This window comes from Oryctolagus cuniculus, chromosome 7 (genome assembly GCF_964237555.1).
Source record: "Oryctolagus cuniculus chromosome 7, mOryCun1.1, whole genome shotgun sequence".
Classification (NCBI taxonomy): domain Eukaryota; kingdom Metazoa; phylum Chordata; class Mammalia; order Lagomorpha; family Leporidae; genus Oryctolagus; species Oryctolagus cuniculus.
Window position 1 is genome coordinate 85,165,662 of NC_091438.1, and position 18,889 is coordinate 85,184,550.

The 18,889-nt window shown below is 39.1% G+C and overlaps 1 protein-coding gene across 8 annotated transcripts in view; it reads left to right on the forward strand.

Moving 5' to 3' along the window:
- COL24A1 (collagen type XXIV alpha 1 chain) overlaps nucleotides 1-18,889 on the forward strand; it is a 419,676-nt gene that overhangs the window by 176,400 nt on the left and 224,387 nt on the right. For 7 of the 8 annotated variants that reach the window (XM_070078137.1, XM_070078144.1, XM_070078142.1 and 4 more), the window contains exon 21: nucleotides 3,262-3,315. The exons of the other annotated variant lie outside the window; for it this stretch is intronic. In XM_070078137.1, the coding sequence (XP_069934238.1) occupies nucleotides 3,262-3,315 (54 nt within the window). The remainder of the gene's footprint in view (nucleotides 1-3,261; nucleotides 3,316-18,889) is intronic. 8 annotated transcript variants of the gene reach the window in all.

Genomic DNA, 18,889 nt, shown 5'->3' on the forward strand with positions numbered 1-18,889 from the left:
TATCCCTGCGGCTTCCCGGCGGCGCCCGCCCCGAGGCTGCTTCTCGGCACCTCGCCCCGCGGCAGCTTCACAGCTTTGCACGGCTTCCCGGCGCCTCGCCCCGCCGGCGCCCGCCCGCGGCGGCTTCACAGCTCTGCGCGGCTTCCCGGCGCCTCGCCCCGCCGGCGGGTTCCCGGCTCTGCGCGCACGCTCCGCGGTCTCCACGCACTTCGCGCCCGCACCACGGCCTCGCGCCAACGCCCCGTGCTCTCTCTGCACGCGGCGGCTTCCGCGAATGTTTCCGCCACCACCGGCATTCAGTCCAAGTTCCCCGGACTAACCTGGCGAATTTCAACCTGGCGGCCCACGTCTCTGCCTCTGGTTCCAGATCTTCGCCTCTTGCTCCCCGGGCTGACTTGAAGAATTCCAAGGTGGCTTATATCTCCGCCTCGGCCTGCACTCGCGGCTTCATCCTCCCTAACATTTTTCTCCACCCGGTATGTTTCCTTAAGTTTTCTTCCAACAATATTCCTCTCATTTCTCCTGGCTACTCCCCACAGTCCGTATCCGAGTCCAAGCCTCCTCCAGGTTTCACTTTCGCTTTCAATCTCCTAGCTTCCCCGCCATAGTCCGCATCCGAGTCTATGAAAGCTTTCACTTTCGCTTTCAATCCTAACTTCTTTCCCACAGTCCATATCCGAGTCTATGCCTAGGCTTTCAATAGCTTCTTCCGGCACCTTTCTCGTCCGGCTTTCCCCTAGGCTCTTCGCTAGTCTCTCTCTCCGGTATTTTCCTGCTTCTTCCCGTTTCTTCCCTCCTAAGTTTCCTATCCGTCCTAGGTTTCCTATCCGAGCTAGGTTTCCTATCCGAGTCACGGCACCATTATGTCGCTCACCCTCTTCGTGGAGGAGCAACACAGGACCCTGCGCTGTTCTTTCGTCTGCTCGGCCCTCCCCGGGTTTGCTGCTGGTTCTTCCCGGGTTGGCTACTATCCCTTCCACCTCCGTGGAAGGGCAGTTCCCCCTGGCCACATTCCCCACTTCCGCAGGGGAGCGGCACACCGCCGGCCGGCTTTCTCGGGGGCTGCACGGGTGTTCCTTCAGCTAGATGTTCCCCTTAGATGTTCCTGGTGCATGCCGTCTCTCTCCTCCCTTATAGTCCTCTTCTGCCAATCCCAACTCGGCTGCCCACACGCCGAGTACGCTGCTCTCCTCCAATCAGGAGTAGGTCCTACAGTTTATTGGTTGAACTGGAGGCAGCTGCGTAGAAGCTGTTTTCTCCTCTCCCAGCGCCATATTGTGGGAGAGCAGATGCATAGAATAAGTCTTAATTCCAGTAACTCAGTCCAGTCCGGTTGCTCCCCACAGAAAAGAACTATTCAGATGTGATGTACAGCCTTTTGGCTTATAAACTTGTGGATAGAAATAATATTTATTCAGTAGTGAACACAGAATGAGGGAGAAGCATTACAGGCAATTTGATGAACTCAATTTTGAACAAGTAGCTACTATTACTGTAGAAATTAAAACCAAAGGGTCCACAGGGATTTTCCCCACTCTAAACATACTAACAAAGGATGTGTTCAAGAAAAAGAGTAGCAAATTTTAGAAAAATGATTTTAATTTTTTTAATTGCATATGTACAAATACTAACAAAGGTGAATCTGAATCAAAAAGTCTGTATTAAACATAACTCTTAAACTGTTCCAGAACTTGCAGAAGTTTAACCCTGTGATCAGTCTTTCCATTAAAACTGTCTTCTTTTGCCAGAAATGTTCCTGAGTTATATTTCTGTACCCAGAATCCAAGTTTTAAATCTGGCTTTCAATCTGTCACGGCATTTCTGTCCTAATCCAGTCAGATGAGTTGGTATCACTTTCTTCTTATTTTTCTTTCCAGAATGAGCATCCCAGAATCATCCTTGCCTTTTCTGTGTCACTGGTTGAGATCTTGATTCCCATAATATTTACATTTCCACTGACATACCTCTTCTTGCTGACATTCACATTTTAATTTCAGTCGTCTTTACTTTTATAGATGCTGTTTCTTATACTTGTATTACTTTGTTTCCTTGAACCAGCGTCAATGGAAACACTACAACAGCTTAATTTGTGATAAAATCAGTGCGCATCAAACCACAGTTATTAGCTTAATATCTTTATTTTTTGTTCATGACAAATCACAATCATGTTCATTGTTTCAACAAAAATTTTGATGTGACCATTTGAGAGCCACATTCTACTCCTTCTCCAAACAAACAAATTTAACACTTGTTCCATTTCTTTCTTGAGCCAACTGTTATAGACTGTGACTATAATTTCCAAAAAGGCAAAATGATTCTCATTCAAAAGTAAAGTATACATGGGCCAAAGATTTTATTCGACTCATTAATTAATGGGAAGACTAGCAAGATGTTGAGTTCAGTAGCTTTTGAAAGCTAAGTATAAAATAATTAAATATGAGATGTTAGAATAAGATAGTTGGATTAGATACAAACTGATTTAACCTTAATCTTTGAGGTTTTTTTTTTTCTTTAACCAAACATAAGTAGTTTGTATCTCAAATCTAATATAAATACACAGGTTAGGGGCAGGCATTGGGCCTAGTGCTTAAGATGCTGCTTGAAATGCTCACATCCCATATTAAAGTGCTTGTGTTTGAGTTCTAGCTCTGCTCCAGATTCCAGCTTTCTGTTAATATGTATTCTGGGAAGCAGAAAGTGATAGCTCCAGTGATTGCTGGCTGCTATGCACCTAGGAGAACAGGATTGCGTGTCTAACCCTTATCTTCTCCTCAGGCAAGAACTATTGTAGGTAGTGGAAAGTGGACCAGTGGGTAGGACCTATATCTTTCTGCCTCCCAAATAATAATTTTTAAAAAATCTACAAATTAACCTGTAATAAATAATGAATCTAACAAAATACATTCATCTAAACCTGGGTGGCTCAGTGTCCTGAAAGTGGTGTCACACACCTTTGTGCCTTATTTCCAAGTTAAAGATAATTTTTAGTAAGACTTCCACCCTCTTGGACTGGACTAGATAGTTTTCTTTGGGTCTGTGGATTGTTTGTAAATAGCTAGTGAAGTAATTTCAATTTTAGTACACTTTGTAAATTTTATATTTCAGTGTTAACAACTGCCTAACAATGTTTAAGCTTGCATTTATCAAAAGTATATATTGCTTTAACTGAACATGAATGAAAAACAAAGGAAATTTTATATGATTAATATATTTTAAGTGAGTTGCTATGGAATAAAATGTTGAAAATTTTATATTCCCTAGGGTTTTCCAGGAGATATTGGGATTCCTGGACAAAATGGCCCTGAAGGACCAAAGGTAAAAAAAAAAAAAAAAAAAAGAAGTATAAATGTCTAGAGTTTTCTTATCTCAATTCTCAGAAAATGGGAAAAAAATCTTAGGAATATCTAAATATTTTAGAGTATTCTTTTCCAGCTGTCTCAAATACATGTAATAAACTTCTTTCAGAGTTCAGAATTAAGTAATTGAAATTAATTGATTTTCCTGGTTTTGTATAGACTTACATAGGGGTGATTCTATTTGCAAAGCATATAAATCACTCAAAAAGAGTTTCTTGGAAGTGATAGGGAGAAAAACCCACCAAATATGAAAAGACAGAGCTTATAGTAAATGCATGAGAATTTTTCTGATCACTCAAACTATTTAGGGTCCATGAAATAGCTACTGAATACAATGAAAGAAAGTCCGCAGTTTTTTGGAACCTCTTCTAGCACAAAATATGTGAACAAAGCAAAGCATTTTTATCTTCTTTGATTATTGTAGCATGTGGATACTTGGAATTATTCATAACAAAATTTTGAATGCTATGCTTTGCCCTGTAGAGTGGCATATAGGTTGGGTATTATAAGCAAATAAATACTATGAATAAAGACATGGGATGATGAATTAACCTGAACTTTGGAGAATTGGCAAGTTATGAAATATAGATGCTATGGAAGATAACAGTGTGAGTAGATAAGGAAATGATAGATAAAGCTACGGAGGATTTCAACAATAACTGTTAGCGTACTACAGTGTCAGAAGTACAGTACATATTTTATAAATATCACATTTAACTTTTGCAGCAGCATGCTAAGGTAGGTGTTATATCATTTTATAAATGGTTAAGTAGGAGATGACACTGTGGCAGAGCGGGGTAAGCTACCAACTACAATGCCAGCATCCCATATGGGCACCAGTTTGAATCCCAGCAGCTCCACCTCCAATCTAGCCTACTACTAATGCACCTGGGAAAGCAGCAGAGGACGTCCCAAGTGCTTGGGCCCTTGAAGCCACGTGGGAGACCTGGAAGAAGCTCCTGGCTCCCAGCTTTGGCCTGTGGATGTAAGATATCTGTGTGTCTCTCCCTCTCACTCTCTGTAGCTCTGCCTTTCAAAGAAATAAATATTTTAAAAAGTAATAGATGGTTAAATAATTCACTGAAAAAGACATAACCATCACATAGCATACACAGGATTCTTTTTTTTTTACTTTTATTTAATGAATATAAATTTCCAAAGTACAGAATATGGATTACAATGGCTTCCCCCCGATAACATCCCTCCAACCCACAACCCTCCCCTTATCCACTCCCTCTCCCCTTCCATTCACATCAAGATTCATTTTCTATTCTCTTTATATACAGAAGATCAGTTTAGCATACATTAAGTAAAGATTTCAACAGTTTGCTCCCACACAGAAACATAAAGTGAAAAATACTGTTTGAGTACTCGTTATAGCATTAAATCTCAGTGTACAGCACACTAAGGACAAAGATCCTACATGAGGAGTAAGTGCACAGTGACTCCTGTTGTTGACTTAACAAATTGACACTCTTGTTTATGGCATCAGTAATCACCCTAGGCTCTTGTCATGAGCTGCCAAGGCTATGGAAGCCCCCTGAGTTCACTGACTCTGATCATATTTAGACAAGGCCATGGTCAAAGTGGAAGTTCTCTCCTCCCTTCAGAGAAAGGTACCTCCTTCTTTGAAGACCTGTTCTTTCCACTGGGATCTCACTCACGGAGATCTTTCATTTAGTTTTGTTTTTTTTTTTTTTTTTTTTTTTTTTTTTTTTTTTTTTTTTTTTTTTTTTTTTTGCCAGAGTGTCTTGGCTTTCCATGCCTGAAATACTCTCCTGGGCATTTCAGCCGGATCCGCATGCCTTAAGGGCTGATTCTGAGGCCAGAGTGCTGTTAGGACATTTGCCATTCTATGGGTCTGCTGTGTATCTCACTTCCCATGTTGGATCATTCTCTCCCTTTTTGATTCTATCAACTAGTATTTGCAGACACTATTCTTGTTTATGTGATCCCTTTGGTTCTTAGTCCTATCATTATGATCAATTGTGAACAGAAATTGATCACTGGGACTAGTGAGATGGCATTGGTACATGCCACCTTGATGGGATTGAATTGGAATCCCCTGGTATGTTTCTAACTCCACCGTTTGAGGCAAGTCAGCTTGAGCATGTCCCGAATTGCACATCTCTTCCCTCTCTTATTCCCACTCTTACATTTAACAGCAATCACTTTTCAGTTAAGTTTCAGCACTTAAGAAGAATTGTGTATTGATTACAGTATTCAACCAAAAGTATTAAGTAGAACAAACAAAAAAAAATACTAAGAGGGATAACACATTAAGCTGCTCATCAACAGTCAGGGTGAGGGCTGATCAAGTCACCGTTTCTCCTAGTGTTCATTTCACTTTAGCAGGTTTCCTTTTTGGTGCTCAGTTAGTTGTCTCCTATCAAGAACAAGCGGTTTTTGTCCCTTTTGGATTGGCTTATTTCACTCAACACAATGTTTTCCAAATTCCTAACAGGGATCACTTTTCAGTTAAAATTTAAACACCTAAGAACAATTGTGTGTTAATTACAGGGTTCAACCAATGGTACTAGAACAAAAACAAAATATTAAAATGGATAAAGTATTACATTGTACATCAACCGTCAGGACAAGAGCTGATCAAGTCACTGTTTCTCACAGGATTTCTAACACATATGTGTTCTCAAAGTCTGAGACCTTAACCATTCATTCAATTTCAGGATTAAATTGTTGAGAGCATTCAGGAAAATGTTGAATGGTTTCTCCATTATCTATCATGAATGGATATTTGAATCAAAGATATTTTAATATTAAAATCCTAGATGGTTTATGTTTTCAAATGGAACTTATGCCAGTGTGGAGGATGGTTTAAAGAAAGAAATAAGAAAGGCCTGAGTCCGGACCTCATTCATTCAGCAGATAGTCATTGACTGCCTCAGATGTGACATCCTTGGTGCTAAGCCATAGGGCTACTAAGATGAAATATTCTTATCCCTAATTTCAAAATACTTAAAATCTTGAGAAAGCTATATGGGAAAACTTTTATAGTTGTCCCAATAAATAAATGATATTATGTAATATTGTGAGAACACAAGTTTATGGGAACACCAACTTTGCAGGGATGGTAGCACTTGAGATGACATGATGAGTACAAATATGCAAAGTAGACAAGTGAGATATATGGCACTCAGGAAAAGGAAACATGAAAAAATGAAGGTGCAACATTTGGAAAGTAATTATACTAAAAATTATCCATTGTTTATCTCAAATTAAAGTTTAACAGCGTATTCTGGTATTGTTTAAATCTGGAAAAACTACAAACTTAGCCCTATATGCAGTAATGTTTTCTTCTTCCTTCTGTGTCCATGTAATTATTCTTCTGTCCATGTTCTCACATGTAATTATTACACCAAATCTGCTGTTGACTTTTGAACAAACCCGTGCCATCAATTTTCACCTTTATCTCCATCTCTCCTTTGACTCAAAATTTCCCCTTTGCCCTGAAAGTCATTCTTATTCAAAATATGTTATAGTGTAGGCCCTGTTTATGTTTTATCAAACTTGGTATAACAGACCTCTAATTGTTCTTCTTGCCTCCATCTGGCAGTCTGGTAGATGCCTCACATCTACTGCCACTCTGCTGCTGATGCAGTTATCTTTGTGAAATACAAATAACATCATGTCACTCTTGTACGTAAATCTTTAGTGATCTGCACAGATTTCTGGTTAAGGCTTGTCCTTTTCTTTCTGTTTATACAAGGTTCTTTCTGACCTAAACATTTTTCTATAACTCTATTGTCATGTAGTCAGCATCTACCATCATTCTTTCAAAATTATCATAGCCAAACCATTTAGGATACCACACCATGCCATACTTGTTCAAATCCCATTGCTTCTTGTATGCTGGTGGTTTTTTTTTTGTTTTTCGAGGATTTATTTATTTATTTGAAAGGCAGAGTTACAGAGAGAGGGAGAGACACTGAGGGAGGGAGGGAGGGAGGGAGAGAGAGAGAGAGAGAAAAAGAGAGAGAGAAATCTTCATCCTCTGGTTCACTCCTCAAATGGCTGCAATGGCAGGAACTGGGCCAAACTGAAGCCAGAAGCCAGGAACTTAGTATGTGTCTCTCACATAGGTGGCAGGGACCCAAGTACTTGGGGCTATCTCCCACTGCTTCCTCAGGTACATTAGCAGGGAGCTGGATTGGAAGTAGAGCAGCTGGGACTTGAACCGGTGCTCATATGGAAAGTTGATGCTTCAGGCAGAGGCTTTACCCAATATGCCACAGTGCTGACTCTTGTATGCTGGGTTTTTGTGTGGTTATTCACTACACTACAGAACCTTATTAATTTATCTGACATCTATACAGCCCATATCAATTAAGGAAGTGTGGGGAGCAACCCGGACTAGACTAAGTTACTGGAATTAGGACTTATTCTATGCATCTGCTCTCCCACAATATGGCGCTGAGAAGGGAGAAACAGCTTCTACGCAGCTGCCTCCAGTTCAACCAATAAACTGTAGGACCTGCTCCTGATTGGAGGAGAGCAGTGTACTCGGCGTGTGGGTAGCAGAGTTGGGATTGGTGGAAGGACTATAAAGGAGGAGAGAGACAACATGCACCAGGAACATCTAAGGGGAACATCTATCTGAAGGAACACCTGTGCAGCCCCCGAGAGAGCCGGCCGGCGGTGTGCCACTCCCCCGCGGAAGTGGGGAATGTGGCAGGGGGAACCGCCCTTCCACGGAGGTGGAAGGGACGGTAGCCAACCCGGGAAGAACCAGCAGCAAACCCGGGGAGGGCCGAGCAGACGAAAGAACAGCGCAGGGTCCTGTGTCGTTCCTCCACGAAGACGGGGAGCGACATAATGGTGCCGTGACTCGGATATGAAGCCTAGGCAGGGTTTAGTGTCGTTCCTCCACGAAGAGGGGGAGTGACAGGAAGCATTCTCTGTTACTCCCAAATCTAACTAAAAAATTGTTTCCTTGTATTCCTGGAAAAAAATATTATCAAGCACCTATCTCTTTATACTGTAACTTCTGATGTCATATCAGTATTATTGTTAAGCTTTAAGCTTTTTGAGAGAAGGGAGATTAGTTGATTTTATACATGTCACAGTCACCAGAATAATATGCATAGCCTATAATAAGAACTCAACAAATCCTGGTTGAGTGGTTGATTTCATTGAATGAGTGCAGTTAAAAGTTATTTTGGAAGTGGAAGAACTTCAGGTTTGTAGCTAGTTATGTGAAAGTGATGGAAGAAAGAAAAGTTGAAGGTGAAGCTGAGACTATGACTTGGGTTATTGAGGACAGTGAAATTTAATAGGGAATTTAAATAGGGAACTCAGGTGAAGGAGTATATTTGGAAAACAGGAAAGACAAGAAATATCATTCCTGGATGAGGTTACAATTTAGTGATAGAGACAAGAAAGATTTATCAGAAAATCAAGAAGTTCTGTGTAAAAGAATAAAGTGTGATGAGAGCCTGGATAATGGAGCAGTGGTTCTGTAAGAAAGTAGGAAGGGGCCAGCACTGTGGTGTAGTGGGTAAAGCTGCTGCCTGCAGTGTCAGCATCCCATATGGGTGCTGGTTCGGGTCCCAGCCGCTTCACTTCCCATCCAGCTCTCTGCTATGGCCTAGCAAAGCAGTGGAAGATGGCCCAATTCCTTGAACCCTACACCCACGCGGGAGGCCTGGAGGAAGCTCCAGGCTCCTGGCTTCAGATGGTGCAGCGCTGGCCATTGCAGCCAATTGTGGAGTGAACAAGCGGATGGAAAACCTCTCTCCCTCCCTCCCTCCCTCCCTCCCTCTGCCTCTCCTCTCTCTGTGTAACTCTGACTTTCAAATAAATAAATAAATACTGAAAAAAAAAAGTAGGAAATACTTCAGGAGGATGGAGTCACTGAGCTTACAATGCTTTTAAGTATGCACATCATACTACATACATAGAACTATACTAGTAAATAACTAGCTTTCAAAATTCTTTTCATTTTGGAGATTCTGTTTCTTTTTAAATTTTGTCAAGAAAAAATTATCAGAGTGCTGAAGAAAGACAACTATGGTTACAAAGTGATCTTTAGACTTTCCTTCTCACTACTTCTATTAGTCTTTTTTTGTTATTTTTATTTATTTATTTTTTTTGACAGGCAGAGTGGAGAGTGAGAGAGAGAGAAAGAGAGAAAGGTCTTCCTTTTTCATTGGTTCACCCCCACCCAAAGGCTGCTGTGGCCGGCGCGCTGCAGCCGGTGCACTGTGCTGATCCAAAGCCAGGAGCTAGGTGCTTCTCCTGTTCTCCCAGGAGGTGCAAGGCCCAAGGACTTTGGACCATCCTCTACTGCCCTCCCGGGCCACAGCAGAGAGCTGGACTGGAAGAGGAGCAACCGGAACAGAATCCGGCGCCCTGACTGGGACTAGAACCCAGTGTGCTGGCACCGCAGGCAGAGGATTAGCCTAGTGAGCTATGGCGCCAGCTGACTTCTATTAGTCTTAAAACTAGCAAAGCTAAAACTAGATCAAAAGCCTGAAAGCTACACATTTTAATGAGAACCATGGTTGATTTTGTGATAGATATTAATTACTGTGTAGATTACTTCATCTAAATTTATTCATTAAATATGAGCTTGTAGAGTCATCAGCACCAACAAAATGAGACTAATTGTTTTATACACATTACTATCATAGAAGGGATGATTTTATTGAAAGATACAGGAAATTTAAAAGAAGACTGAAGATTTTATGTTTTAAGGGTTGAGAAGGATCTGATTCTGTCTGTCTTCTTGACCCTTCCAGTTTGCCTGGAAATTGTTTCTAGAAACAAAGCCCAACACTTCAGCTTTTTTTTTTTTTTTTTTTTAAGATTTAGTTATTTGAAAGTCAGAGTTACAGAGAGAGAAGGAGACGGAGAGACAGAGAAAGATCTTCCATCCTCTGGTTCACTCCCTAAATGGCCACAAAGACTGGGTCTGGGCAGATCGAAGCCAGGAACCAGGTGCTTCTTCCAGGTCTCCTACATGTGTGCAGGAGCCCAAGCACTTGGGCCATCTTCCACTACTTTTCCAGGCACATTAGCAGGGAGCTGAATTGGAAGTGGAGCAGCAAGGACTCCAAATGGTGCCCATGTAAAATGCTAGTATTGCAGGTAGCAGCTACACCACAGCACCGGCCCCAATACTGACTCTTTTAACTTGAAAGATGTGTTTCTTTAGCTATAGATGGTATATTATAAAAGCATTTTAAAACTTTATTTTCATAGACATGTCTCATTTGGAAATTAGGGATAATATAAACTTAAAAAGTTCTATTGTGCTTATATAGCTTAGTCAGCAAGAAAATCATGTGCACTGTTTTTGAAATATATGACTACCCAATTTGCAAACAAATTGGGTTCTTTGCAGAGAAAGCACAGTTCTAAAGTAGCCTTTCATTTTTCTGCCAGTTGACTAAAAAAAACCCTCAAAGATTGGAAACATGTGTTAATTATTCCACTCATTGTGCAATTGTGTATATGTGTATATTTGTGTATAAGAAACAAGCATACTTTAGTAAACCTTCTTGAGAGCCACCCAGTTTGGCAGTTAGCTTTCAGGAATTCCATAACATTAACAAAACCGCATCCTTTGCTGCTTACTGCAAAAATATATAAGTACCCAGTACTCTCTTCTATTCAGTAAACACAGGAATAAGATATTTGTTGCTCTGTGGAATTAGGAATGCTAAAAACTTGCTCTGTTGTCTATTATATCACAGCTTTGATATGTTTTCAAAGAAAAACCTACTATTTGTGAAATTATCCTGTATAATATATGGAGATAGGTCTTGTACTGAATTATTACAGATGTCTTATGTTTACCTGTGTGGATATGAGCTGACTTGGCAACAGGGAGATGCATGACTCCAGACACTTCTTTCAGATCACTTTGACACAGCCCTGAAGATTCACATTCCATATCCTAAATTATGATTTTTTACACAGATTTTTTATAGTAACCATCTTATCCTCCAGACAGTGTTTAGTTAGTCAGCTGAAAAATATGCTTCGAGTTTATGTAGTGAGCAAGCATTGTACTTTGTTATTGTTTGTAATGTAAGTAGTGACTTGAAAACAAGGTTAAAATGTGGTCTTCTGTTCACTAAAAATGTAATCCTCTGGAAATATGAGACTTCCACATGTGAAAAGCTGAAAAGCAAAATAACCAGGCAACATATGATAAGTGAGTAATTAGGAGTTCGGAAGAAAAGATAATCCATGTGCTAATTTTCTGAAACACTTTGTACAGAAATTGGGATTTGAGTGGATTTGAGTTGGATTGGTTGGATCAAGCCAAGTGAAGCAAATGAGGAAGATTCTAACAGGTGGACATGGAGGACAGAAAACATAGAAGATAGAAATAAATCTGACTTTAAAAGAGCAAAAAACAGATTATGACAGATATTAAATATAAAGTTGATAAACTAATATTAATAATACCATACAAAGTTAATATTAATAACACACACAAGGTTGTGTGTGTGTGTGTATGTGGCTAAATAATGTAATATGGAATTTACTCCTTTAAAAAATGTCTCAGAGCATTTTTTTTTACTTTTAAAATGTATTTACATTGTCAGCAGGATAGCTTTAGAATGATTTCATCTTGCATTAGAAAATTCAGTTTCCCTTGAGCAGTTCTCTATTGTCGCCTACCCTCAGACCATGAAAAACATCATTCTATTTTCTGCCACATTAGATACCTCATATTAATGGAATCATGCAGCATTTGTTCTTTAGTGTCTGGTTTATTTTTTCACTTAATGTAGCCTCCACAAAGTTCATCCATGCTGTAGTATATAACAAGAGGTTCATACTTCTTATGGCTAAGTAATATTCCATTATTTGCATGTGGTATATTTTCTAATTCATTCATCTGTCTATGGACATTAGTTGCTTATACTTCTTGGCTTTTGTAAGCAAGCATGCAGTGAATGTAGAGGAAAAAAAATACATTGTTGAGATCCTCTTTTCAATACTTTTGGGGAAACACCAAGAAGTTCTTTGTCCATCTTTAATAAGATTATTTGCTTGTTTATTTTTGTCCTTTTTTTTTTTTTTTTTTGACAGGCAGAGAGGACAGTGAGAGAGAGAGAGAGAGAGAGAAAGGTCTTCCTTTTCCATTGGTTCACCCTCCAATGGCCGCTGCGGCCAGCGCGCTGCGGCCAGCACACTGCGCTGATCCGAAGCCAGGAGCCAGGTGTTTCCTCCTGGTCTCCAACGCAGGTGCAGGGCCCAAGCACTTGGGCCATCCTCCACTGCACTCCCAGGCCACAGCAGAGAGCTGGCCTGGAAGAGGGGCAACCGGGACATAATCCGGTGCCCCAACTGGGACTAGAACTCGGTGTGCCGGCGCCACAGGCAGAGGATTAGCCTATGTCCATTTTTTAATCAGGTTATTTTTTTGATATTGAGTTGTTCATTCTGCTGATTGTGCAGGAGATTTTTAATTTGATGTAGCTCAGTTTGTCTGTTTTTGTTTTTGTTGCTGGTGCATTTGATGTTATATGCAAGATATCCTTGATGTTACCAATGTAATGAACTTTTCCCCTCTTTTCTTCTAGGACTTCTACTGTTCCAAGACTTAATTGAAGTCTTTAAGCCATTTTGAGTTGATTGTTGTCTATGATATAACATAAGGGTCCTATTCCAATTTTTTCCATATGAATATATAATTTTCTTAAAACTCTGTATTGAAGAGGCTATTCTTTCCTCATATTTGGTCAACTTTATTAAAAATTACTTGACCATATATGGGTTGGTTTTGCGATTCTGGATTCTGCTCCACTTGTTTACATATCTGTTTTTATGCCAGTTCCATAGCATTTTCATTATTAGCCCTTCAGCTTTGTTCTTTTTCAAGATTCTTGTGGCTATTCAGTGTCCAGTATGGTTTTGTGATATTCTGGATTTTTTTTTTCTAACAAAAATATTCCCAGGGTTTGATTGTGATAGATAGCATCAGATCTGTTTATCACATTCAGTGGTATGGATATTTTAATTTATTTTTTTTAACTTTTATTTAATGAATATAAATTTCCAAAGTACGACTTATGGATTACAATGGCTTCCCCCCAATACCGTCCCTCCCACCCACAACCCTCCCCTTTCCCACTCCCTCTCCCCTTCCATTCACATCAAGATTCATTTTCGATTATCTTAATATACAGAATCAGCTTAGTATACATTAAGTAAGGATTTCAACAGTTTGCTCCCACACAGAAACATAAAGTGAAAAATAATAGATGATTTTTTTTAAATGATGATGAAATCAGATCAGACCTATTGTCATGTTTAATCCCAGTGAGAGTCAAGTTGGGAATTGATAATTTCTTCTTTTTTTTTTCTTTTTTTTTTTACAGAAGATCAGTTTAGTATGCATTAAGTAAAGATTTCAACAGTTTGCACCCCCCATAGAAACACAAAGTGAAATATATTGTTTGAGTACTCGTTATAGCATTAAATCTCAATGCACAGCACATTAAGGACAGAGATCCTACATGAGGAGTAAGTGCACAGTGACTCCTGTTGTTGACTTTACCAATTGACACTCCTGTCTATGGCATCTAGGCTAATCCTCCGCCTTGCATTGCCGGCACACCGGGTTCTAGTCCCAGTGAGGGCGCTGGATTCTGTCCCGGTTGCCCCTCTTCCAGGCCAGCTCTCTGCTGTGGTCAGGGAGTGCAGTGGAGGATGACCCAAGTACTTGGGCCCTGCACCCCATGGGAGACCAGGCTGGAGGGTGAGCCAATGGCAGAAGGAAGACCTTTCTTTAAGAACAGGTCATCAAAGAAGGAGGTACCTTTCTCTGAAGGGAGGAGAGAACCTCCACTTTGACTATGACCTTGTCTAAACAAGATAAGAGTCGGAGAACTCAGAGGGCTTCCATAGCCTTGGAAACTCATGACTGGATATTTTAATTTATTAAGTCTTCCGATCCATGAACATAGGATGTCTCTTTTTATTTATATCTTCTTAAATTTCTACAAGTCTATCACCGTATGGGTTAAGTTGAATCCTAACTATTTTAGTCTTCATTGCTATTATAAATGGGATTGTTTTCTTAGTTTCTGTTTCAGATTGCTTATTGTTAGTGTATAAAAATGTGTATTGATTTTAAATGTTGCAACTTTGAATGCTTTGTTTATTCCTTTACTGATTTACTTCTTTGAAAGACAGAATTAGAGAGAGAGAGAGAGAGAAAAAGAGAGAGAGGGAGGGAGGGAGAGAGAGAGAGAGAGACACCAACCAACCTACCATCTGCTGGTTCACTCCCCAAATGGCCTCAATGGCCATGTCTGGGCCAGGCAGAAGCCAGGAACCTGAATCTCCATTTGGATTTCCCACATGGGTGGTAGGGCCCAAGCCATCCTCACTGCTTTCCCAGGAACATTAACAGGGAACTGGATTCGAAGTGCAATAGAGGGAACTCAAACTGGTGCCCATATGGAATGCTGTCATCCAGGCAGTGTTTAATCTGCTGCCCCACAATGCTGGCCACTGTCTATTATTTGTTTTTTTTTTTTCTTGGATTTTTAAGGTTTTCTACATAGAAGATTGTGTCATCTGCAAACATAATAGTAATTTTACTTCTTCCTTTACAATTTAGATCCCTTTTATTTCTTCTTCTTGCCTGGTTGTTCCATCTAGAACTTTAGTACTATTTTGAATAAAAGTGACTAGTACAAGCCAGTTTTCCTTCTGCTGTTAATTTCTAGTTTTATTCTATTGTAGCTGGAAAACATACTTGTTTTTATTTCAGTCTTCTTAAATTTGCTCAGACTTGTTTCGTGATCTTACATGTGATCCATTGTGGAGAGTATTCTATGTGTGTTTTAAAAGAATTTATTTTCTGTTGCTTTTGGGTAGAATACTCTGTATTTGTTTCTTAGGTCCATTTGGACAGTACAGTCCTCACTAAGTATCTGGGGGTGCGGGGTGGGGAATGGTTTCAGGACACCCTTGCTACCAAGATCCATAGATGGATCAAATACATTATAATGGAATAATGCAAAGAAAAAGTCTATACATGTTCAGTACAATTTTTTTCTATTTCAATTTGTGATTGGTTGGATTGGGCATAGAACCCCAAATGCGGATCCCACGGATATAGGAGTCCACTATAGTGTTGTTCAAGTGCTCTGTTTCCTTATTGATCTTCTGTCTGGATGTTCTACCCTTTGTTGAAAGCCGAGGTGTTGAAATCTCTAAGTTTTATTGTATTGCTGTCTATTTTTCCCTTTAGCTTGGTAACTGTTATGTATCTTTAAATCTAAAATGAGCCCCTTATAGACATAGTTTATTTGGAAGTTATTTTTTATTCCCTTCAATCACTGTCTCTCTGATTACAGAGTTTAATTCATTTACATTAAAATAATGAAAGAATTTCCTAAATAGTCTCAAATACAGACTCAAGTTCTAGTTTTGCACTTTTTAATCATGAAAATTTTTGCATTAAATATGAAATATAATAAATAAATATGAAATACATTTGCCCACTAACAATAATGACAAGAACAAACATCATTAAGGTTTAAGTAAAATGTTGGAAGCCCAATTCTGTTTCCTCCATTTAAAGTCTACTTCTTTGCTCCTGCATTTAGAAGTAATGACTCTTCTCTTTTTGCCATGCTTTTTATGTGTGTTCCTGTAGGATATTCTTATGAATACAATAATAATATATGCATATATTCTTTTATAACTTTATTCTTCCCCTCAGTCTTCTCACTTTGATGCATATGATTATAGATTGCTCATTTTCCATCTTTATAGTATAATAACCAACTACATATATTACAATTTTTAATTGGTAGTTAAAATAAATATAACTTTTAACTAGTAATAGACATGTATGGAGTTTCTTATGGTTAGTTTTCACTAATATTCCACATAGGCTTTTAAAGAGTGTGTAAACTCTCATTTGGAGATTCAGTCTTCTGTATATGTCCATTATATCTAATGTGTTAATTATGATTAAGACTTTTCTGTTAGGATTTTAATCTGTTTGACCTATTTATTACTGAGAGAGATATATCAAAATTTCCCTTTCTAATAGTACATTTTTCAAATTATCTTAACCTATCAATTTTATATTTTGTTTTTAAATTTATCTTACTAGAGGCATAAAATTGGGAGTTTTTAACTTTTCCTGGTGAATTTATCTTTTTAAAGACATTTAAAAGTGATTCAATGCTAATAATCTGCTTTACCTTAAAGTATACTAAGTCTAATATGAATGTGATTCCTTCAGCTATTTTGTGTTAGTAAATGCCTTACATATCTTTTTCAACTTGGGGGAGGGGGGGTCTTTCAATATTCCTATACTTTTATGTTTTAGGTGTCTCTTGTAAACAGCATATGACTACATATTTTTACTTAATCTAACCTTTAGAATTTATTTAAGATTATAATTTGGCCTTGGTAATTTTTATCAACAATTTTTATTAGCCTGTCATAAGTTAATACAATATTACTTTCACATAAATTACCTGATCCTCCAGGAAATATTATTCTCCTTCTTTTAAATTCCCTGTACGCTACATATACTGATCTTCTATCACAACTCTTATTTAATTGTTTTTTAATTATTTTAAATTTTAATCCCATATAAATTATAAATCCATTGAGAACAGGAACTATGTCTTATTTATATTGTATGTTGAGGGCCTTATCTTCTGTTCATTGGGCCTCACACTGAGTTGAAAATAAGTAAAATATTAGATGAAAAGATGAGCAAGTAAATTAATTGAATAAGATTAGCTAACATGTGGTAAAAATAAAATTTCATGGTCTTCCATACCTCTAAGAAACCTACATTAGAGTGTCTACAGTCAAGTCCTGCCTCTGCTCTGGGTTCCAGCCATCTGCTAATGCAAACCCTAGGAGGCGCTGACCATTGCTCAAGTAATTGGGTTTCTACCAAGTCCTGGTCATTGAAGCATCTGGGGAGTGAATCAGCAGATAGAAGCTCTCTCTCTGTCTCTAACTCTCAAAAAAATGCTTCTAAAGTAACTTGAGTAGTTGAATTCTTTTAATATAGTTGAAATTTAGATTAAAAATCTTACGTTGTTATAGAATCATTAAAAGCAATAATTCAAAATTTAATTTTTTTACAGATTTATTTATTTACTTATTTGAAAGGCAAAGTGACAGAGAGGTAGAAAGAGAGCGAGAGGGCTGGCGCCTGGCTAATCCTCCACCTGCAGCGCCAGCACTCCAGGTGCTAGTCCCAGTTGGGGCACCAGTTCTGTCCCAGTTGCTCCTCTTCCAGTCCAGCTCTCTGCTGTGGCCCGGGAGAGAGGTGGAGGATGGCCCAAGTGCTTGGGCCCTGCACCTGCGTTGGAGACCAGGAGGAAGCACATGGTTCCTGGCTTTGGATCAGTGCAGTGTGCTGGCCTTGGTGGCCATTTGGAGGGTGAGCCAAAGGAAGGAAGACCTTTCTCTCTGTTTTTCTCTCTCACTGTGTAACTCTGCCTGTCAAAAAAAAAAAAAAAAAAAAAAAAAAAAAAAAAGTGTGAGGGAGAAGGGGCAGGGGGGAGGGAGGGAGGAAGGGAGGGAGAGAGATAGAGAGAGTTCAATGGTCCATGTGTTGTTTCACTCTCCAAATGGCCAAAACAACCACGTCTTGGCCAAGCCAAGCCCAGAGCTGAGATCCATCCTGGTCTCCAACATGGGTGGCAGAGGCCCAACTACTTGGGCCATTGTCTGCTGCCTTCTCAAGGACATCACCAGGGAGCTGGACTGCAAGCAGAGCAGGTGGTTCTTGAACCAACACTGCAATATGGGATGCTGCATTGAAAGCAGTGGCATAATCTGCATCACATCGTAGTCCCCAAAATGTAGTTCTTAAAATACATTTTCTTAAAAATTTGCTGAAACATTGCATAGTCAGCAAATCAGAACTGAGTAAGAAAATGTTTCCATGTCGCGTAAGATGGTGTGTGGTGTTTTCTGAGTTAGAAAGATCTTAAGGGTTGTTTTGAACAGGTTTCATTTGGGGAGTGGTTGATTTTTAACATGTGTTCTGTTTAGCCAAATATTTGTTTATAGTCTTAAAATCCATGTCACATTTAAACTGTCACCTTCTGCAAATTGCTTTCTCTTTTTAATAGCTTGTATCAATAAGGGAAATAATATGATAAACTGTTAGCTGCTAAGAAATGAGTTCCAGATTCTCATGGCCTCTTAACAGATACATAACCTCCCCATCTGTTTTCATACTTGTAGACAATCCATTATATAATTATTGAACTAATATCAGATTGAAAATTAGACCCATTACTTTAAATTTTGAATTTTTTTTCTGAAACGTTGTCTCAGAATAACTTACTGTGCAAATTATTTGTATATTAACATACTACTTAAAAATAAGTTTTCCCTCTTTCTCAGCTCTTTCTATGGCTTACAGTTTTTGCTTGTCTACTTTCCTACCTCGTTTTGGAAACTTTGATATGGGAACTGAATAGTACCAATAGTACCATTTCCAGATTAGGGATAATTGAACAAAATGTGAATTGACTTATATTTTTCATCATGTG